This window comes from Cynocephalus volans, chromosome 4 (genome assembly GCF_027409185.1).
Source record: "Cynocephalus volans isolate mCynVol1 chromosome 4, mCynVol1.pri, whole genome shotgun sequence".
NCBI classification, from domain to species: Eukaryota; Metazoa; Chordata; class Mammalia; order Dermoptera; family Cynocephalidae; genus Cynocephalus; species Cynocephalus volans.
Window position 1 is genome coordinate 72,634,666 of NC_084463.1, and position 23,978 is coordinate 72,658,643.

Below are 23,978 nucleotides of genomic sequence, written 5' to 3' on the forward strand. Positions count from 1 at the left end.
AGACGCTAGAGGCCAACTGAGCAGTCACGGCGGGAGCCATACCAAATTGGCAACCACAGCAACATCCTAGTTAGTCATTAGTCTCAAACCGGTGGACTGTGAAACCCCCTGCCACAATGAATAAACACCAAAAAAAAGACACCAGAAATACAAAAAATCAAGAAAGTACGCCACCAAAAGTTAATAAATCTCATACTCTAGATCCTATAGAACAAGAAGCCCTTGAAATAACTGACAAGGAATTTCGAGTGATAATTCTAAGGAAACTGAATGAGATACAAGAAAACTCAGCTAGACATCATGATGAAATGAGGAAAAGTATACAGGATCTGAAAGAGGAAATATACAAGGAAATCAATGTCCTGAAAAAAAATGTAGCAGAACTTGCTGAACTGAAGAAGTTATTCAGCGAAATAAAAAACACAACGGACAGTTTAACCAGCAGGCTTGTCGAAGTTGAAGAGAGAACCTCTGAACTTGAAGATGGGCTGTTTGAAATAACACAAGCAGACAAAAAGAAAGAAAAAAGAATCAAGGACATGGAAGAAAATCTGAGAGAGATATCAGACAACCTCAAGCGCTCAAATATCCGAGTCATGGGTATTCCAGAAGGGGAGGAAAATGGAGATTCCATTGAAAACATATTCAACAAAATAGTGGCAGAAAACTTCCCAGGTATAGGAAAAATCACACATCTTCAGATCCAGGAAGCTCAACGATCTCCAAACGTATTCAACCCAAAAAGGCCTTCTCCAAGACATGTCATAGTCAAATTGGCAAAACTCAGAGACAAAGAGAGAATCTTAAAAGCTGCAAGAGAGAAGCGTCAAATCACCTATAAGGGAGCCCCAATCAGGTTAACATCAGACTTTTCATCACAAACCCTAAAAGCTAGAAAGGAATGGGATGATATTTTCAAAATACTAAAAGACAAAGATTGCCAGCCAAGAATACTCTACCCTGCAAGGCTATCCTTCCGAAATGAGGGGCAAATAGTATATTTCTCAGACAAACAAAAACTGCGGGAGTTCACTACCACAAGACCACCCTTACAAGAAATCCTCAAGGGAGTACTGGGTTTGGTTCCTGAAAAATAACTACCACTGCCATAAAAACCTAAGAAAAATCTAAACCCACTAGTACAATAAAAATGGCATTCATGAAGAGAAAACAAGCTAACAAAAACACTATCTACAACCTAAGGAACCAACAAACAAAGAAACCAAACAGTAAATCAGAAAGCAAGGAACAAAAGACACCTAAGACAACCAAACAACCAATAAAATGCTAGGAATAAATCAACACCTTTCAATAACAACTCTTAATGTTAAAGGCTTAAATTCCCCAATTAAAAGACACAGACTGGCTGACTGGATCAAAAAGCAGGACCCAACTATATGCTGCCTACAAGAGACCCACCTCACCCATAAAGATTCACACAGACTAAGAGTGAAAGGATGGAAAAAGATTTACCATGCAAACAGAAAAGAAAAACGAGCTGGAGTGGCTATTCTTATATCTGACAAAATAGACTTTAAACTAAAAACCATAAAAAGAGACAATGAGGGACACTACTTAATGATAAAAGGACTGATCCATCAAGAAGACATAACAATCATAAATATGTACGCACCCAATGTTGGAGCAGCCAGATTTATAAAACAAACTCTATTAGACCTAAAGAAGGAAATAGACACTAATACCATAATAGCAGGGGACCTGAACACTCCACTGTCAATATTAGACAGATCATCTAGGAAAAGAATCAGTAGAGAAACACAAGATCTAAACAAGACTCTAGACCAATTGGAATTGGCAGATATCTACAGAACATTCCACCCAACAACCTCAGAATATTCATTCTTCTCATCAGCACATGGATCATTCTCCAGGATAGATCACATATTAGGTCACAAATCAAGTCTCAATAAATTCAAAAAAATTGGAATTATCCCATGTATCTTCTCAGACCACAATGGATTAAAACTAGAAATTAATAACAAACAAAACTCTGGAAACTATACAAACACATGGAAATTAAACAGCATTCTACTTAATGACATATGGGTCCAAGAAGAAATCAAGCAGGAAATCAAAAAGTTTATTGAAACTAATGAAAACAATGATACATCATACCAAAACCTGTGGGATACTGCAAAAGCAGTATTGAGGGGAAAATTTATTGCATTAAATGCTCACTTCAGAAGAATGGAAAGATGGCAAGTGAACAACCTAACACTTCACCTTAAAGAACTAGAAAAACAAGAACAATCCAATCCTAAAGTTAGCAGACGGAAAGAAATCATTAAGATCAGAGCAGAACTGAATGAAATTGAAAACCAAAAAACAATTCAAAAGATCAACGAATCAAAAAGTTGGTTTTTTGAAAAGATAAATAAAATTGACAAACCATTAGCATGGCTAACAAAAAAAAGAAGAGAGAAGACTCAAATAACAAAAATTAGAAATGAAAAAGGCGATATTACAACTGATTCATCTGAAATACAAGGAATCATTCGAGACTACTATAAACAACTATACGCCAACAAATTTGAAAATCTGGAGGAAATGGATAAATTTCTGGACACACACAAGCTCCCAAAACTGAACCGTGAAGACGTAGAAAATTTGAACAGACCAATAACAATAAAGGAGATTGAAGCTGTTATCAGAAGGCTCCCAACAAAGAAAAGCCCAGGACCAGATGGATTCACAGCAGAATTTTACCAAACATTCAAAGAGGAATTGACACCAATTCTTTACAAACTATTCCAAAAGATTGAAACGGACGCAAATCTCCCAAACTCATTCTATGAAGCAAACATCATCCTGATACCAAAACCAGGTAAAGATATAACCAAAAAAGAAAACTACAGGCCGATATCCTTGATGAATATAGATGCAAAAATCCTCACTAAAATACTAGCAAACAGAATACAGCAACACATACGAAAAATTATTCATCACGACCAAGTGGGATTCATCCCAGGGATGCAAGGTTGGTTCAACATACGCAAATCAATAAATGTGATACACCATATTAATAAACTCAAACACAAGGACCATATGATCATCTCTATAGACGCTGAAAAAGCATTTGATAAAGTTCAGCACTCATTCATGACAAAGACCCTCTATAAGTTAGGTATAGAGGGAAAGTATCTCAACATAATTAAAGCCATATATGCCAAACCCACTGCCAATATCATCCTGAATGGGGAAAAGCTGAAAGCTTTTCCTTTAAGAACAGGCACTAGACAAGGATGCCCACTCTCACCACTTCTATTCAACATAGTGTTGGAAGTACTAGCCAGAGCAATCAGAGAAGAGAAGGAAATAAAGGGCATCCAGATTGGAAAAGATGAAGTCAAACTGTCCCTGTTTGCAGATGACATGATCCTATATATCAGACAGCCTAAAACCTCTACAAAAAAACTGTTGGAATTGATAAATGATTTCAGCACAGTAGCAGGATACAAAATCAACACACAAAAATCAGTAGCATTTCTTTTCTCCAATAGTGAACATGCAGAAGGAGAAATCAAGAAAGCCTGCCCATTTACAATAGCCACCAAAAAAATAAAATACTTAGGAATTGAGTTAACCAAGGAGGTGAAAAATCTCTATAATGAGAACTACAAACCACTGCTGAGAGAAATTAGAGAGGATACAAGAAGATGGAAAGATATTCCATGCTCTTGGATTGGAAGAATCAACATAGTGAAAATGTCCATACTACCCAAAGTGATATACAAATTCAATGCAATCCCCATCAAAATTCCAAAGACATTTTTCTCAGAAATGGAAAAAACTATCCAGACATTTATATGGAACAATAAAAGACCACGAATAGCCAAAGCAATGCTGAGCAAAAAAAATAAAGCTGGAGGCATAACACTACCTGACTTTAAGCTATACTACAAAGCTATAATAACCAAAACAGTATGGTACTGGCATAAAAACAGACACACTGACCAATGGAATAGAATAGAGAATCCAGAAATCAACCCACACACTTACTGCCATCTGATCTTTGACAAAGGCACCAAGCCTATTCAGTGGCGAAGGGACTGCCTCTTCAGCAAGTGGTGCTGGGATAACTGGATATCGATATGCAGGAGAATGAAACTAGATCCATACCTCTCACCGTATACTAAAATCAACTCAAAATGGATTAAGGATTTAAATATACACCCTGAGACAATAAAACTTCTTAAAGAAAACATAGGAGAAACACTTCAGGAAATAGGACTGGGCACAGACTTCATGAATACGACCCCAAAAGCACGGGCAACCAAAGGAAAAATAAACAAATGGGATTATATCAAACTAAAAAGCTTCTGCACAGCAAAAGAAACAATTAAAAGAGCTAAAAGACAACCAACAGAGTGGGAGAAAATATTTGCAAAATATACATCTGACAAAGGATTAATATCCAGAATATATAAGGAACTCAAACAACTTTACAAGAAGAAAACAAGCAACCCAATTAAAAAATGGGCAAAAGAGCTAAGTAGGCATTTCTCTAAGGAAGATATCCAAATGGCCAACAGACATATGAAAAAATGCTCAACATCACTCAGCATCCGGGAAATGCAAATCAAAACCACATTGAGATACCATCTAACCCCAGTTAGGATGGCTAAAATCCATAAGACTCTGAACAATAAATGCTGGCGAGGCTGCGGAGAAAAAGGAACTCTCATACATTGTTGGTGGGACTGCAAAATGGTGCAGCCTCTATGGAAAATGGTATGGAGGTTCCTTAAACAATTGCAAATAGATCTACCATACGACCCAGCCATCCCACTGTTGGGAATATACCCAGAGGAATGGAAATCATCAAGTCGAAGGTATACCTGTTCCCCAATGTTCATCGCAGCACTCTTTACAATAGCCAAGGGTTGGAACCAGCCCAAATGCCCATCATCAGATGAGTGGATACGGAAAATGTGGTACATCTACACAATGGAATACTACTCAGCTATAAAAACGAATGAAATACTGCCATTTGCAACAACATGGATGGACCTTGAGAGAATTATATTAAGTGAAACGAGTCAGGCACAGAAAGAGAAATACCACATGTTCTCACTTATTGGAGGGAGCTAAAAATTAATATATAAATTCACACACACACATACACACACACACACAAACCGGGGGGGGGGGGAAGAAGATATAACAACAACAATTATTTGAAGTTGATACAGCAAGCAAACAGAAAGGACATTGTCGGGGGGGAGGGGGGGAGGGAGAAGGGAGGGAGGTTTTGGTGATGGGAAGCAATAATCAGCTACAATGTATATCGACAAAATAAAATTTAAAAAAAAAAAATAAATAAAAAAAAAAAGAGTTGTGAACCAGAAAAAAAAAAAAAAAAAAAAGAAAAAAGAAACAAATGCTTCTAAATTTCTGTATTGGGAAGGTTCTTTGAGCTTAAAAGTAATGAAGATGTCACTGAGAAAACTCCAAAACAAATTTATTTAAGGCCAGTCTTCCCTAATGGACTTCAAATTTCTGAAGGACAAGACTTTCATATGCTTTGTCATTATTGCACATCCAATATTTACTTGTAAGCAGAAAATTAGCTCTCAATAATCATTTATTGAATGGGCAAATAAAAACTAAAACTTATATATGTAAAAATACAACATAAGTGGAATAAAATGCAAATAATAGTAAAAACATTTTCCATATTAATATAAAAATAAGAATTCTTGATATTTAAAGAATTTTTCAGAAATTAGTAAAAGAATATCAAAACTCTAATATCTAGAGAAACAGAATATGAAGAGACAATTCACCAAAAAATATACAAACAAAAATGATTAAGCATATTATTAATAAAATATATAAAAATCAAAACTAATACAACACCATTTCTTTGCCTATCATATAAGCAAATGTTAGAAAGGATTCTACCTCAAGTTGGCATACACCACTGGAAGAATTTTGAATGAAGATACATTTCAGGAAAGTACTTTAGTAATACGTATGAAAAGCCATATTGATGCTTATTTCCTTTGGTCCAGTATTCATTTAACATAAAAAGTTTCATTCAACAAATATTTATTGTGTGCTAATTACATGCCAGGTACTACAATTTTAATTCTGGGAATCTGTTCTACAGAAATCATTGAAAAGTCAGGAAATAGCTTGATGTAGAAAGATGTTTAATATATTATTATTTAGAATAAAGAAAAACTGGCAATGAGCTGAAAGTCCAGGGCTGAGAAAAATTTGGGTCCTAAATGGTGGCTTAACAGTTATGTAATATGCAAGCACCTGAGAAAATAACGTATTAGAAAAAAAATCACTGGGAACCAAGCTCAGAGGAAAATGTTTACACTAAAACGTACCTTCTTCCATATTAGAAGTACCCCTCGTAGTTTGTTTTGGCTCACTTGAACTTAGCTGGACACTTTGCCCAAAATTCTACAAAAACGGAATATTAAATCAGAACATAATTCCATATTTAAAATTCATTATATATACATGCGCTTAAAAAAACTTTTAATTGCTGTATATATTTTCAGCTATCATTATTCATGTAACTTGTACATTTTCTTTTTTTTGAAAGAGGAATAAAGAATTATTGGAATAAGGCCTTTCTATGGTACTTGAACATTTAAAAAAAAATGTTTTATGTCCACTGAAAAATTTTCAGGTTGCAGTGTTGTCTTGGATGTTAGGAAGAAGAAAAGTAAGTAGGGTGGCAATCAAAAGTGCTGATTAAAGGTAAGGTAAAAAACTACCATAAGATTTATAAGATAACTGTGTTTTATCATCGTAAGGGTGAATCACAACTACTAGCCAATAGCCTCTGACTATGGCTAATGCCAAGAATAAATAAATAACTTAAAACACAAATAGCTGCTCCAATGCTGCATAGAACCTAGAAAAAGGAACTCTCAGAGCACTGGAAATAAGTGTACCCATTTAACACTCTCTGAGAGATACTACTTTCCTTTTCTATTTCTAGTCTGTTTCATTTTAAGAAATGATTGCTTTCTCTCATAAAATCGCCGGGCTGTGACTGTACTTATCTTTTGTTCACTCTGATCTGAAAAGTAACTGATACAAAAGCTCCTCAATAGCTCTCATAGTCTTGCCTAATCTTCATTATAGACTGAGACACCTTGAACGGAAACCCTGGCACAAAGTGGCAATTGTGCTTTTTCTGCCTTTCATTTGTCTCTTTTAGATTCTCTCCGCCTAGAAGTGGTGGGCTGGGAAAAATCCATTATGATAAAATATATTTCCCAATACAAGGTGATAAGGCCCACTGCTTTAGTAACTGAACCCTTGCTTAGGCTCTGGAATAAAACAAAAACAAAACAAAATAATAAGAATAAAAAATTTAAACTTCAAAATTTCATTTTGATTCAGGAACACTGACCTTGTTAAGGCTAATAAAACTTTGGAAGATGTGTAAGTGGATGTGTGAGTGGAAGATGTAAATGTGGAAGTGGAAGCGAGGCTTCTGGAAAGAGGAACAAAAATGGACTCTAAAGACATTAAAATAGAATACAAGGGGCCATGAGATAGAATTAGACTCAGAAAAATAAAAATTTAGAGAGCACACTAATAACGGGCATTTAAAATTTAGTTTGTTCATTTCTTTTTTTTATAAAAACTACATATTACTTTTAAATTTAAAATACTACGTATTAATAAAAATAAAAAAGGTAAAATGTGTTCAGTTTAGGATTTTGAGATGTCTGATGAGAACGACATGGAAGCGAAAGGAAAAATAGGCATTATTGTATTTATAATCAGGAATTTATGTTTATAATTAAGTATTATGTTATTAAGCAATAAGAATATATTGGTAATGGGACTAACTTTATTTACGTAAATATATAATTAAATTACTTTTGTTTTGCTGATAAGATTAGGTAATAGATGATTTTTCTCCATATTAATAATCTTATCCATATAGAAATCAGTTATTCCTACAATATACAAACAACAGGACCCTCAACCTACAACTTGGAATATAAATTCTTTATTAGGCACCCTATTCCAGACCTATTTAAAAAAACCAGAAGAAGCAATAAAGTGAAACTCCAAGTGAAATACATTTACTTATGAATCTAGATTTGTTAATATTCTACAGTCAATCCTTGCCTCAAGTTAGACCGCTAGAAAATGTTATATTTAGACCACACTTACTTAGCCCTCACAGAATTATCTCCACTCATGTTTAAATTGTTATTATGCTTTTGAATTTTATTGAAGATCTCTGTCTCAAACAGCCACGTTACTCTTTATTCATTTGTTGTTGGACTGTAATTAAGGAGATATCCATTATGAACTTCAAGGTCCCCTATAAAAGGTCCTCCATGGGAAATGTCTTTTAAAACATTGTACCCCAAACAACAACATACTTATCAATATCCCTGGAGAACTATATAACTCATCCAATTTTCCTTTTTGTCATGTTTTTCAGGAGGCTCAGATCTAAATAGGACACTCAGTCACATGGAACTACATCGGTTTTATGATTAGCATACTTGCTTCCTCCATCCATGCCTCTAATTTCTTTTTCTTTTTTTTAATGTAAATTTAAATAACTTTGTGGAATTTTGTTGTGAATGTTCTTATTTTTTTCAGAGTTAGCTATTAATAATAAAATAGCAATAGCTATTTCTTTAAGTTGGTTTAAAATCTTCATTAGTAACTGATCATATAGGCTCATTAGAACATATCGAATAAGTATAGTACAGTAAGTTCCTAGCATAGAGACTACCAGACTACTTCATAAACAGCTTTCATAAAATTTTTTTTGTTGTAGTATACAGTTTACAGCAAGAGCATAGTCCTTTAAGAACACATTGTTTTTTGGGCTGACCCCGTGGTGCACTCGGGAGAGTGCGGCGCTGGGAGCGCAGCGACGCTCCCGCCGCGGGTTCGGATCCTATATAGGAATGGCTGGTGCGCTCACTGGCTGAGTACCAGTCACGAAAAAGACAAAAAAAAAAAAAAAAAAAGAACACATTGTTTTTCAAGCAAATTTTCACTATTGGAAAGAGATTTTTACTAATACTGTACTTACATTCATTTCCTCATTGTACTTCTGTCCTACAGATCCAGGGTTTTGTCTTTTCTGCTCTAAAAGACTTTGCTTCTTTTCAATAATTCGTTTTCTTCTCATAATAGTAAAATCTTAAACAAATGTCAGCACAATGTCAAAAATTATGCAAGTTGATAGATAATACTCGTACACATTTACTGAAAACTTTCAAGTTACCTTCACACATCATAGAAAACTCATTCATTCGGTCAGCTGACTTTTATAGAGCTCTCCTTATCCATTCTATGCATGGCACAATTGTAATGATGAGTTCAACAAAATTCTTGCTTCTGAGGAGTTTGTAGTTTAGAACAGTAACCTCCAAAGTATGGTGCATGAATACCAGGAGGATAAATAAGATAATCCACTGGTGTGCAGAAAGAACATATAAGAATTCCAATTTATGTTCATAATCTAGAAATTAAACTGTACTCATGTTAATATGTGGTTGATACTGGTACTCGTTAGTTTGCAAGGGAGATGGTCATACATTGCATAAGTAAACTCAGTTATCTTTCATAAAGGAAGAGTAGAAGTTCCAATTGTGAGAGGTTGGCCGTGGTACCATCATTCTTTAGTGCTCTTTACCTTCCTGCAATGTACTAAAACTTATGTGTGCCCAGGTAAGTGGATTTATGTGTATCTTGTAGTATCTGAACAAGTCCTTACAAAATGGGAAAGTGGCCGAAAAAACTTTTGAAGGGCTTCCAGTCTATGTGTCATGTTTTATTATTTAAGGTGAGTTGTGGGTATGTGAATGTTTATTATATTATTTTTCTATGCTTTTTCTATGACTATTTAATTAAAAACATTATCACAAAATTACAGATCAAATTTAATAATAATTCAGGGAGACATGAACAAGAAAATAGCAGAACTGACACATCCCTTATTCTCATTACTAACTCTTTGCCACATAATGACAATAGCAGTATAATTATATCTGTAACATTAGTACCACAAATTCAAAAATTGTCAAAAATTTGTAACAGTAAATTTTACTCTAAATATATATTGTGCTGTGTGATATTAGCTAATGATATTATTTGGCATAAAGTTTTTATAATTGATAAGACATTTGAAAACTAAGCAGAGTATTATTAATAATATGTGAGAGCAAAAGTATTGTATATGTTATTAATACATAAAATTACTTTTATAATTATTTAAAATATATTATAAAATACAAAATTTTATTTTATTTTTTATTTTTATTTTTTACTTTTGCAGATTTATTTTATTTTTCTTTCTTTTTTAAAATACAAAATTTTAAAATTATTTCAAAAGTTTTTACTTCATCTTTATCTCATTTTTAAAAAATTTCCATTTCTGATTAAGTATCTTAATGTACAGTAATACATATGTGTGGCATATACGTATATGCTCAAATTTTTATTAATAGTGATATAATGAAAAATATTGGAATCCTCTGGTCTAGAATAATGTTCAAAAATTTAAATGGGTTACTACAGAAAAATGCTTAAATTGTATGTAGAGCTATAAGCAGAATTAAATGAAAGCACAAAGTATACCGTGACTTTGCAGGAATCAAGAAAGGTTTCACAGAGAATGTTATGCCTGAGCTTTGTCTTAAAGGAATAGTAGGTTCCGAAGTAAAAGGGCACTTTGAGTTAGAAAGATCATTATGTGCAAAATCACAAAGTAACAATGATGCAGAGTTAACTTTTTGGGGCTGAGGGGTGGAAAATTCAACTGGCCTGGGACATAGAATATGAAGATGTGTGTGAGCACATAAATGTCTTGGGAAGTACAGGGCAGTGTGTTCATGTGCTTTATAATAAGAGTTCAGGTGGGAGAAAAAAAGTAAAATATTTTGAGCTCTGAAAAGATACAAAAAGGCCTTCAACTTTCAGGAAAGTTGGTCGGTAATTGAACATTGATCTTTGAGAGTAAGAAACAATAACATAATTCTTGCTAATATTTATTTAGCATTTATATTTTGCCAAGTATTGTTCTAAGGGCTATGGCCATTTTATCATCACTACTTTTACAGATAAAGAAATGATGTCACAGGAGGGGATAAGGAACTTGCCCAAGGTCATAGAGCCAGTAAGAGGCAAAGCTGGGATTCAGCTTCAATCAGTTGGGCTCCAAAACCTAAAATTCTAGCTCTTACCCAGGATGCTAGTAATTTTCATTGTGATTTAACATATTTAACATATTTGTTTCACAGAAATAAATATGTTTTGCATTGTGACCCACGATACACATACAGATTTATAAAACATATTTAACCCTTATAACATATGATGCCCTCTGGTATTTTCTATACTAGAACATTCTAATTCTGAAATTAGATTTCATGAAAAAAAATACTGATTACCAGTCATTAAGTTGATTTCACAATCCACTAATGAATCATGATCTACAGTTTAAAAAGCACTGTGTCATGTTTATTTCCACCTATATGAGTATGCTAATATGATAGATATACTAAATATACTAAATGTAATAGTTTCCAGTGAGATAATTTGGGCAGCAGTACAGTTTCTATACTGTTTTCTATGCTTGGAATTCTCTTCCTCTAAATCTTGTAAATCCCCCATCTTTCTTTTTTTGAAGAGCTTTAAAAATACCTTAAATGAAAATCTCCTTGACCACATGACCACTGTGTCAAAATTTTATCTCATCCTTCAGCCTGCTCATCAATCTTCTGAAGACAAGTTCTGTTAACACTTTTGTACTTTCTTGATTGAATGATTTATCTTTGTGCTTTATGGTTCTTTGTGTAGGTGGTTAAGTTTTGTGGATTATAGATTGTTGATCCCAGGAACAGATACAGTATATGCTTAAAACAGTTTATGTATTGTTCTATTTACATATATACATTTAAATACTATTTAATAATTAATACAATAGTCAAAAACCTTAATATTTTTGCAAAAATAATATATTTTGCACTGGTATGTCTGGCCAAATTTCTAGTTTCATATGAAAATTCTACATGATAGTTCCACTACCAAAACTCAAAATAAGGGTACTAATCTTCAATAAGTATTATATATTTTTAAATCTGTAGTATTCTTAATAGGAAACATAAGGAAAAATATTGGGAGTCATTCACAGAATTACAGCTTTGGAAAAGATCTTAGAAATTAACTAGTTCAACCTCTAACCCATGGATCTAAATTACTCAGAGGTGAACATCACCCTCTCCTTGAATGGTATGGGGATGGGGAGCCACTACCCCATGAGGTATCCTCTTCCATGGTTCGTTAGCTCATATCCTTCCTTATGCTGAGCTGAAAACCTCCCTGCAATTTTTACCCTTTCATTTTAATTCTATTTATTTCTTCTTTCTCATAATAAACTTTCAAATATGGATATATAGTTATCATGGCTTATATTCCTTTAATTGATCTTCAGACTGAACTCCTCCCCTTATAGTCTTGTTTCACCCCAGTTTGTTTATAGAGCCTTTAAAATATTTACCCTAAAATAACATAGAGTACAGCAGTACTTCTAAAGATCTGGTTATGATTGTCTAAAATTATTCTCTAAAATTATACTGACTTTGTAACAACTATAGTAAACTTATATTTTTTGTTTTGTTTTATTTAGTTTTTTTTTTGTGTTTTTCTCAAAGAACAATTGTCAAGACAGACATTTTCCTTTTCAGAACTGTTAAATTGATTTTAAAAAAGGGCCGGCCAGTTGGCTCAGTTGGTTAGAGCGTGGTGTTGATAACACCAAGGGCAAGTGTTCGGATGGCTTTACTGGCCAGTCACCAAAAAAAAAAAAAAAAAAAAAAAAAGACTAAAAGGAATAGACCACATTAAAATAAACTTTAATTCATCAAAACATGTAACATGTGGAAAATACCAGTCACAAATTGGCAGAAAATAATAGCAACACATATAACCTATATAGGATTTGTATCTAAAATATTTTTTAAACTCATCAATAATGAAAAAAAAAATAGAAAAATGGGCAAAAGAACAGACATTTCACAGAAGAGGAAACGCAAATGATGCATAAACATATTAAAAAATGTTCAATTCATTAGTAGTCAGTGCAATAAAAGTACCATAACTAGAAATCATTTTAGAACCATAAAATTGGAAAACATTAGGAAGCCTATTAGAGTTTTTGTGAGATGTAGTAAAGGGAACTTCTATATATTGCTCTGGAAAACAATTTGAATTATCTAATAAAGTTGAAAATACATATACCCTATGACCCAGCAACATGTCAATCAGTAGATGTACAAAACTGTTCCTAGAAGCATTATTCATAAAAGCAAGAAACTAGAAGCAACCCAAATGTGTAATGACAGGAGACTGAAACATTTTTTTGTATATTCATATAAATGTGATACAGCAATGAATATGAATGAAATACAGCTAAACTAATCAATGAATCTATAAAACAAAGTTGATTGAAAAAAGCAGAATACAGATGAAATGCTTCCATTTATAAAGTGTCAAAACTAGGCAAAACTAAACAAAATGTTTTTTGAGATACATTCATATGTGGTAAAATTATAAAGAAAAGTATGGAATAATTAACAAGAAATTCTATATGGTGTTCACTTCTGTAAGGGAGGAAGGGGATGCAATTGGGGAGGGGCATATGGGGCTTCAAAGGTACTTCTAAAACTAGGCACTGTCTACAGGGTTTTTTTTATTATTAATCTTTAACCTGTTCTTATGTATCATATACATTCTTTTGTATGCAAGATATGTTCTACAATTAAAAAACATTACAAAGTAAATTGAATGCAAATGCATGACTTCATCTCTGCTCAACAGATCTTTATTGATTTTGGTTTATCAGTCCAGTTTGGATGATTTTGAATCTTGCTTCCACCCTCTATTTTATTAACGACTTCCTTTGTTACTCTGTGCCACCCACAAATTGTATATTGATGAATGTACTATTTTTTTCATGTGTATTACTGAAAAATCTGTGGTCATTTAGAGAGTTTTTAAAAAAACAAGCATAGTAGCTAACTAGTTAAAAAACAGACTCTAGAGACAGAATGACTTAATCTTCAGTATGCCACTTATACTAGCTATGTGACATGTACAAATTATTTATCCTCTATGTGCCTCAGTTTCCTCGTCTATAAAATGGGGGTAATAATATTATTTACCTCACAGACTTATGGGAGAATTAAGTTTGTTTCCATATGTAAAATGCTTAGAATAGCTACTTGCACATAATAAATGTTATCTAATTTTCACCTAGAATAATTTGCTTCCATGTATCTGACCATATTTCTGATCTCATGAGAGCTAGATTTAGTCTAGGGTAAGAACAGTGGAGTTGCAACAAAAAATTCTGGTTCTGCTTTGAACTAGCTGGGTCATCTTGTGCTACATAATTTCATTATTATGTGCATCAATTTCCTCATCTGTGAAATATGGGAGTTAAATGCAATTGTTTTCTTGGTCTTTTCTTTCTTTCTTTTTTTTTTTTTTGGTGGCTGGCCGGTAGGGGGAAGTGAACCCTTGACCTTCCTTGGTCCTTTCTGGTAATCAAATTTTTAATTCCTTACAGATATTCTTAATAATTACTGGAAAAGGGAGAAAACGCATTCTTTTTGGAATCAGTTTCAAATTACTTAATGTGCCAATATCATTTGGCTTTTTAAAAAACTGAAGTATAACCTACCTACAGAAAAATACACATATTAAAGTAAACAAATTATATAAACACACCCAGATTGCACAGCCACCCACATCGAGAACCAGAACATTACCAGTATCAAGAAAGCTGCCTTCATTTTCCATTTCCATATACCTCCCACTATAGTTTTACCTGCTCTTTACATAAAAGGAATACAATATGCATTTTTATTTTGCAGTATTCTTCATTTGCACAATATTATGGTGTGAGATTCATCCACATTGCTGTTTTTTAGTAATAGCTCATTCATTTTTATTACGGTATTTCATTGAATGATGGACTTCTACTTACATGTTGTAGTGTTGAAGGACATTTAATATAATTCCAGGTTCTGGCTATAAAGCTGCTATTAAATTCTTGAACATGCCTTTTGATTTACATATGAATGAATTTCTGATATACAAACATATACATATACACACACACTGGTTTTGCTGGATCATAGGATATATATATATTCAACTTTTGTAGGTATGAGAGTTTCCAGTTACACATCTTTACTAGCCTTTAGTATTATGTCTTTTTTATTTTAGCCATTCTGATATGTGCAGTTGTATCTTATTGTTTTAATGTGCATATTCCTGATGACTAAGGAGGCTGAGACCTTTGCCTATGTTTATTGGCCATTTGGCTATCCTGTTTTATGAAAAGCTTGTTCCAATCTTCTGGTTTTTTTTTTAAAGAAAACTGGTGTAGTGGTCTTTTTGGTATGTTATCTAGACTACAGTCCCAGTTATTCAATCAAACACTAATGTAGGTATTACTTTGATGGTATTTTGTAGATGTTATTAAAGTCCATAATCAGTTTCCTTTAAGTAAGGGAGATTATCCTAGATAATTTGGGTGAACTTGATTTAATCAATTAAAAGGCCTTAAAAGCAGGGCTGAGGGTTCCTTGACAGAATAAAAATTCTGCTTGTGGATACTGGTTTTAGCCCATCCCTGTAAGTTATGGCCAACCATTCCTCATGGCCTGTCCTACACACTTTGAATTTGCCTAACCAGGCCCAATATTCACATAAACCAATCCCTTACAATAAATCTCTTAATACCTCTTTACTGGTTCTGCTTCTCTGGTTGAACACTGATTGATGTAATTGGGTTGACTTTTTCTTATTGATTGTAGGAGGTCTTTATATATTCTGAATATGAGCTCTTTGTCAGTATTATGCATTGCAAATATCTTCTTCCACTTTGTGTTTGCTTTTTCAAAGTCTCTAATTCTAATATACAATTTATCAATCTTCTTAATGGTTTGTACTTTTTATGTACTGTGTAAGAAATCTCTGCCTTTATGACCTAACATCATAAAGACATTCTAGAAGAATTTTTTTTTAACTTTCCATATTTAGATGAACAGTTCACCCAGAATTGATTTTTGTGTAGGGTGTGAGGTAAGGGTCATTTTTACTAATTCCATATAATCGTCCAACTGATGAATGATAAGATGAACCTTTTCTCCTTGCTATGCAGTGCTGCCTCTGCCAAAAATCAAGGCTTCAAATAGATGGGTCTGTTTCCAGACTCTCTATTCTATTCCATTGGTCTAAATAACCTTGTGTAACTACCATATTGTGCTAATTCCTATAGTTTTATATGTAAAATCTAGTAGTGTAAATTTTACAAATTTGATCTTTTGAGACTATTTCAGCTATTCTTGGTCTTTGCATTTCCATATAAATGTTAGGCTCAGTTTGTCAGTTTTCACAAAAATCCTACCAAAACTTTGATTGGGATTATACTAAATCTGTTGGTTAATTTGGGAGTATTGTATCTGTCCAATATTTCGGTATGCTTGAAATATTTCTAAATAGAAACAATTTAATACAAAATGAGCAGTGACAATGTAGTATCAATCAATGCTATTTTTTTCAAGCAGTTTAGCCATGAAGGGTAAGGTCTATGACAGTGACTTGAATAGGCAGAGCTATGAGACTTTTTGGAGGGAGATTAGATATAGAGCCATGATCCAGTTGAGAAGAGAAAGTTAAAAACATGAACAAAATAGAAGAAACAATCTATGGATTCAATTTCAAAAGCATCCAGTGTCCTATTGCCATGAGATCCTCTTCCTGCAAACTTAACTCTTTATATATCTTCACGCTTGTTTCCTTTGATATAAAACTTAAGGACATAAGTTAAGTGAAAGAAGAGATGTTTGGAGGTGGATGGGGGAAGCAATGAGGGAGTTCAGATGGCCTCTATTTTGTCAGTTAAATATTAGAAGATTGGATAGAGTGTGTGAGCAGGATTGGAAGAGTGAGCATTTTGAACAAAGGGAGAGATTGGAAAATTATTGACTATTAGTAAATAAAAGGATTGCTAGAGGTTATAAAGTGTGAAGGGAATAACATGCCGGGAAACACTTAAATTATATGAGCCCATATTCCAAGGAGCAAACCAATTCCTTATAGTGAAATAATTAATGGGCTTTCTCATCTGAAAATGAACAAAGATTGATAATGAATAAGCCCACCTAGAGGGGACTCAGATAAAGGTAAAAACAAACCTAAGGGGGAAAGGGGTACAGATATAATTGAAGATATATATTGTACAGATATAATCGAAGGCTTCCTTGTATCAAGGTTGTACAGATATAATTGAAGGCTTCTGTGTGTCAAGGTTGCTGCATACTATATGAATGGTGCTATCTGGATTTGCACAGTGTATAACCTTCACGACTATATGTGGCAGTTCTGTACAGCACTCCTAGATCCTATTTCCTCCCTAGAGCTAATCACTATTCCATTTCTGTTACACTTTTATTACCCATAGATGTTTCAATAAGCCACATAGTATTGTTTTTCATGTAAATTTATTAAAATATCCTAACTCTACAACTTATCCTCTTATGTTGGATATTTATTATCATTGACATATGGTCTGGGAAAAATGAGTAGGTGAAAAGTATTTGATGAAGAAAGAGAAGTAAGGAGATTGGATATTTGGGGAGAATAAATGCTTGAAATAGTTATTGCAAAGAGTGGAGAGTCAATTTATCAGAGAAATAGTAGGATTAATCAGTAATATTGATCATCAGAGGTCAATGATCATAAATTTAAATAAAGAGAGAGTTGATTAATTAGAATAAGAAAGCAGAGAAAATAATAGATGAAAGATCCCGCTAAGGTAGAAGAATGGTAGGAGTAAGAGAGTAGGAAGAATAAGGGACTGTAGTCAGAGAGGAGGATGTGATTGAGTTACTTATTTTAAAAGGAGAGGAGGTATGGAACTCGAAGTGGTCCAGAATATGGCCAAAGGAATGGGTAGATGTGAGGCAGAATGCTATAGAAAGTTACTAGAGAAGAAAAAGAATTGAGAGAGATCAGGGTGTTGGATTGTTCATTCATATGAATGCTGAATTATCCAGTATGATGGCAAAGACTTTACATGGAAGTAATGACTGTCAACCAGATGCCAAAGTCATCTTTTAAGGGGAAAATGACTTGAGACATGAGGAGGTGGTATAGTTGAATGGCTTGAGCCTCATGGGAAATTTTTTTCTACGGAGTTATGCTAGAGAGTTCTGGAAATGCTAACAGAGAGCAAGATACCCTCCACAATTTGTCAACTCTAGGCATCTAAAAGTGTGAGAATAAAAATGACCTGGCAAATAGGACAGTAGAAAAACATGAATAAATGCTCACTGAAGTATAATCCAGTATCAGCAAAGGGTTCACTTGAAATGTGTGATATTTAAATAGTTTTGGAAAAAAAGCCTAAGTGACTAAACATACTAAGTATTTAGTATTGTTAGATATGTATTTCTCAGTGTTGTTATAAGGTTTAAATGAGACAATACGTGTAAAGCACTTAGTCCTGTGGCTGGCACAGTGTAGAAATGCAGAAAAGGTAACTATCATTATTTATTTTAGAATATCTAATCTGTATAATACCTTCCTTTTTTTTAGAAGTATTGTGAAAATTAAAGTTACATTAAGAAATAGCTGGATAAAAAGACAATGAAATTTTGGTGAGAAAAATAACTTTTTAAAATCTAGAGAAATCTAGACAAGTACTAAAGATTTTTAGATTACAGTCTTTGCATTTAGGTTCCCATCTGCTAATGTGGCTTGTGTCCATCCAATTCAAGAAAAGTGTAGGTGCTACAAAGTGCCACTGTTAGGACCTGGGGATGTAGTGATGAATTACAAAAAAAAAAAAAAAAAAAAAATCTCTTGTCCTTAAAAGCTCATGAAGACTTTGAATAATAAAATAATTGAAGACTTTGAATATTAAAATTTAAGCTAACTCTCCTCTCTTTATGTATTAATATTTATTCATACCTTTGAAAAAAGAAAAGAGTTACCTTTCTGATCACCCCCACCTGCAGTCCTAACTATTTCTCAATAGGCAACTGGTTCTTACTGGCAGGAAGTGGCATGGGAAGATTAGATATATCTATTATTAGCTTATAGCAATTCAATTTAACAAGCATTTTAAAGAAAAATAAAGGAATATAATTACATTTATTCACCTACTTAGAATAATTTAAGCAATATTTTTCACTGTGTTTACTTTCGCAGAAAATTGACTTACAATAGTAATGACAGAATAATTTGGGACAAGAATCAGTTCCCATTCCTTGTCTTTCTTCTCTTTTAAACTAATAAGAAAAGTCATGGAAAAAAAATGGAGGCTGGCAAAAGTTTCTCATTTTAGTTGAGCTAAGGTTGGGTCATTCTCTTAAAAGCTTCAGCTCCTAGAGAAAGTTACAATATTAAGGGAGGTAAGTTATTTCTATAAGGCCGAGTTATTATTTTTATTATTTTAAATTAATTTTTTTCATTGTACATGTTTATGGGATATAGTTTGTTGTTTCAATACATGCATATATTGTATAATGATCTAATCAGAATAGCATATCCATCACCTAAATATTTATCATTTCTTTGTGGTTATAATATTCAAGATCCTCTTTCATGGCTATCTTGAAATATACAATACAATATTATTAGCTATTGTCACCCTAGAGCACCAGAACTTATTCTTCCTATGTAACTGTAAATTGTAACTTTGTACCAGTCTATCAACCTTTCTCGGGTCCCTCCTCTCCCCTCCTTTTCCTTAAGGCCAAGTTATTGTTTAATATTAATATCTATACAGTGCACATTGCCATACCTCAATAAGGAAAATTTCACATTAATTTAAAAAGTTGTACATTTATCTATAAAAAGATATAAATTTATTCTTACCAGTAACCCTCTCATTTTGACACAGGATACTATCCCCTCTTTTCCTCAAGGGAACTGAGTCTTCTTCAGTAGTTCTAAGAGTCACAGACTGATAACTTTCTTCACAAACAGGACTTCTTTGGGTGCAATATAATGCCCCACCTTGCTGGGCAGCCATTTGAGTGCCATTTGAATGATTTATTTTTGCTAAAGTATGGCACTCAGAAGAACAATAAGATGGCAGAGATGGTATCACAGTGACTAGGTCAGAGCAAGCCTCTGAGATTGGATGATTACTTTCTTGATTCCACTGATTCAAATTGTGTTCTGTCGGAAGCACATGTTTTGAATTACAACAGTTATGTGTAACAATGTTTTGAGAATTTTCAGGCATTACTGATTGACACTGAGACACTTGTATATGTTTACCACTTCTAATATTTGATGTAGATTTAGGAGGATGAGGTATGATTAGTTTACCCTGAGCTTGCATGAATGTGTTGGCTTTGCTTGCAGACTGTGGTTGAATGACACTGCCTTTTCTGTTCGTATATATAAAGCCTGATTGGACTTTTGCAGATCTTGTTCTTCTAATTACTTTTGCTCCACCTCTTTGAGGATTACCTTTCTGAGTTTTAGAATCATTGTTATGTACGAGGATTTTACTTTCCTCTTTTTTTGAGGCTGGCCAGGCTTGGTTAGCAAAGTCATAACCCGAAGGCATAAAACAGTTCAAAGGCACGTGGTCTGTTCCAAATCCATCAAAAGCAGCAACATTTTCAGAGACAGAATCAACCTTAGATTTTTTTCTATCAGCAGCATTTACAACACAAGACGGGACACTAATTATGTTGCTGCCAGAACCACTTTTCATGTGGAATTGTTGAGACCACTGTTGAGGTGTTCCTGTTCTATTCTTTAGTAAATGATTGTCTTCAGCATTGTTTTCTCTATTGCCAGTTTCATCAAACCACCTCAATTTTTTAATAGTCTTTGGGATTTCTGCACCTTTTTCTTTTTCCTTTGTTAATTCAATACTATCTCTGATAGCTGCTGCTTTTTGATTTCCAAATGTAAAGTCTTGATTTACAATTAGTGCCTTAAGATAATCATGTTCATATTTAGATTCTTTCTTTAAAATACTTTTAAGAAACCTCACATTATTTCTGTCATGAATGTTGTACTTCATTTTCATATGCTGGCCAACTAAGTCATGATCAGAAATTACCTTAGACAATAATGTTGATGTTTCAGCTATTTTTTGTTTTTTATCTTTTAAATCAGGATTGTGAGGTATATAAGCAGTTTGAAATTTGTCTGGAAATAAAGGCAAGTCTTCCTTATTACAATTAAAATATTTTATCTTTTCACCTTTAACACCTTTCAATTCGTCTAATTTATCAGAACACTGCACTGGGTTGATTTCTTTTATGTCTATACTGTTCTTTGCTAAAAGCCTAGCTGATTGTGTATTAGATGGCAAAACTAAAGGCGTTGCCTCTGGTACAAATGAAGTAGGAATTGAAGTAGTTCTATTTTCTTGAGTTAATTCAGAATATTTCTCTTGGTCTGAAAATGTAGCCACTTCCTGGGTTAGAGAATCTGGAGTGGTCTGGGCTTTACTGAATTTAAATGTTGGGCTCTCAGTAGCTAATGGCTTCTCACTTTTGAATACTCCAGAAGAGTCAGTTGTCCTCTTACTGCTAGTTTCAGAGGTCTTTTCCATTTTTTTATCTAGTACAAATATGGGTGGACTATACACAAAGGCTACTGAATTATTAGCAGTATTTGTGGTTCTTTCCACAGTTCTACTCAAAGTAGCTGAGTTTTGTTCTTTATTATTAAAATGTTCCCATGAAGGTAGAACACTAGATTTACTTAAAATATCTGAGGAAGGTGTGGCAATCTGAGTTAATGGATCATCTACATTTGTAAGCCAATTATTTATATGTTGAGTTTTAGAGAATGACAGTTTATGCTCATCAAAGCAGTTTAGATTAATTGATTGCAGATTTGCTGATCTGAGGGAAATGGAATTCGGCTGGATTACTGTGGAAGGCTCCATATTAAGTGTTAAATATATTTCTTCATGCTCTCCAGCCTCAAGACTGTCTATACTTGAGAGGGTTTCAGAATTGGTTATTTGATTAACTTCATCACAAAATTTCTGGAAAAAACACAAACAACAAAAAAAATTGTTTTACAGCTTAGAAAATTTTAAATGTTAAAATCAATGACTCAATATACCATTTTTACTGAGCCCAATTCTCCTTAGCATATAAAACAGCGTAATATGACTATACACATTTAATATGACTATATCTGTGCAGCAGTCCTCTGGGTAAAAAACAGGAAGGTAGCAAAGACTTATAGTAAAGTATGCTTGCTTTAATTTCAGTTCCTGAAGTAAGTATCCAATTATTCTAACCACAGTTATAACTTAGAAAATAATTTTGTTATTGCTATTCCATTTAGAGTATGGAGTTTTTTGAAGGTTTCATAACAGCAAGTAAAATTCTGAAAAATTGTTATTCATAAATGTAATTTTTCCTGAGACATTCACTGGACTTGAATGAGGCTCCTGTAAGATCCATGACCCTAATGTGAGCTTCCTGTTGGTAGGGGCTACATTTTTTTATAAAAATTCATTTTGTCTATAGTAAGGTTTTCAACTCTGGTTGCATGTTAGAACTACATGAGAAACTTTGTAAAAATATCTATTTCTGGGTCCCGCTGATTTAATACTTGGGTGTGTCTATATATTGGTATTATTATTTTTAGATTCCCTGGGTAATTTTAATATAGATTTAGGGTCAAGAATTACTGACTTTAATGACTCTTTTTTTGTGATTTAGCACAGTAATAATTTCCATAAATTCCATGGACATTCTTATCACTATTTCATTGAAATTTCCATGTAATTAATTAATCTTTAATAAAATTTGACAATCACTTCAATGTATGGTAAATATTTAAAAATATTTCTGATTTCTCACACATATCTAGAATGCATTAGTCTGTATCACACATATAGAAATAAATTTTAAGATGTTAAATTGTAAGTCTAGTCAAAAAGTTGAGTGGTATCAAAGAAAGAAAATTATAGTAGTCCCCTCCCCCATCCACCATTTTGCTTTCCTCAGTTCAGTTCTCTATGTGGGTTCAGGGATCCACTAGAGTTCTTGGAACATATCCCCTGTGGATAAGAGGGGACTACTCTAGTGTCCCTTAAGATTTCTCACAAATGTTAGAAAATTTAAAATGTAGAAAACTTAAAAATTTTAGAAAATTTAAATACAATTCTTTTTCCAGCCCAGAAAGTAAACCAAGAAATCAAGGAAATAAGTTACAGAATAAAAATATTTTAATTTATACAGTTAATGCTTATTGATATATTATTGTGAAATAAGTTTTGAAAACGACTCATGAGCATTTTATATTTCCAGTATTTACCCCCTGCTTATCACATCCTTAGGCACTCTTTTAAAGTGATGGTCCCTCAGTTAAATCAGGGGAACAAAACAGAGCACACCTACTTCACTGCCTGTTCTTGGAATTGAGTTCTTTTAAATGATAATAATAAGGAAACTGGCCTGGGGGGCTTCCTTTGAGATTGCATCTAATGAAACATAGAAATCTGGGTTAGAAGGTCCTTCTAGATATGCATGTGATGTCCATGGTGCTAAGATTTCTGTTTGCATATGTCTGTGATGATCTCATTTCCCAAAGCATTTCAAAAGAAGTTTGTTTGGCAGCTTCTAATTTCATAAACTCTACTTTCTTTTTTTTCTTCAGAATTTTCTCACCATTAAATAATGAAACATTATGATCAGCTTCAAGTTTTGCTTGTAAGTTACATTAGTGGTCCATCTTATCTATGTTCCCCTGCACGTAACATCTTTTTTTCCTCTGGCTTAATTTGATTTTGATTGCCTTTGTGTAGTGTGTGTATGTGTGGGCACACTTATCCTTCCTGGAGTTTGTTGAGATTCTTGGATCTGTGGATTTATAATTTTCATCAAATTTGAAACATTTTGAGCCATAGTTTCTTTAAATATTTCCTCTCTCCCTTT

General features: G+C 33.3%; 1 protein-coding gene across 1 annotated transcript in view; it reads right to left on the reverse strand.

Annotated features, from left to right (window-relative positions):
- Window positions 1-23,978, reverse strand: part of CEP126 (centrosomal protein 126) — a 68,380-nt gene that overhangs the window by 10,203 nt on the left and 34,199 nt on the right. The window contains exons 6-8 of the mRNA XM_063096035.1: window positions 19,927-22,072; window positions 9,062-9,171; window positions 6,363-6,438 (exon numbers count right to left, since the gene is read on the reverse strand). Coding sequence (XP_062952105.1) covers window positions 6,363-6,438; window positions 9,062-9,171; window positions 19,927-22,072 — 2,332 coding nt within the window. The remainder of the gene's footprint in view (window positions 1-6,362; window positions 6,439-9,061; window positions 9,172-19,926; window positions 22,073-23,978) is intronic.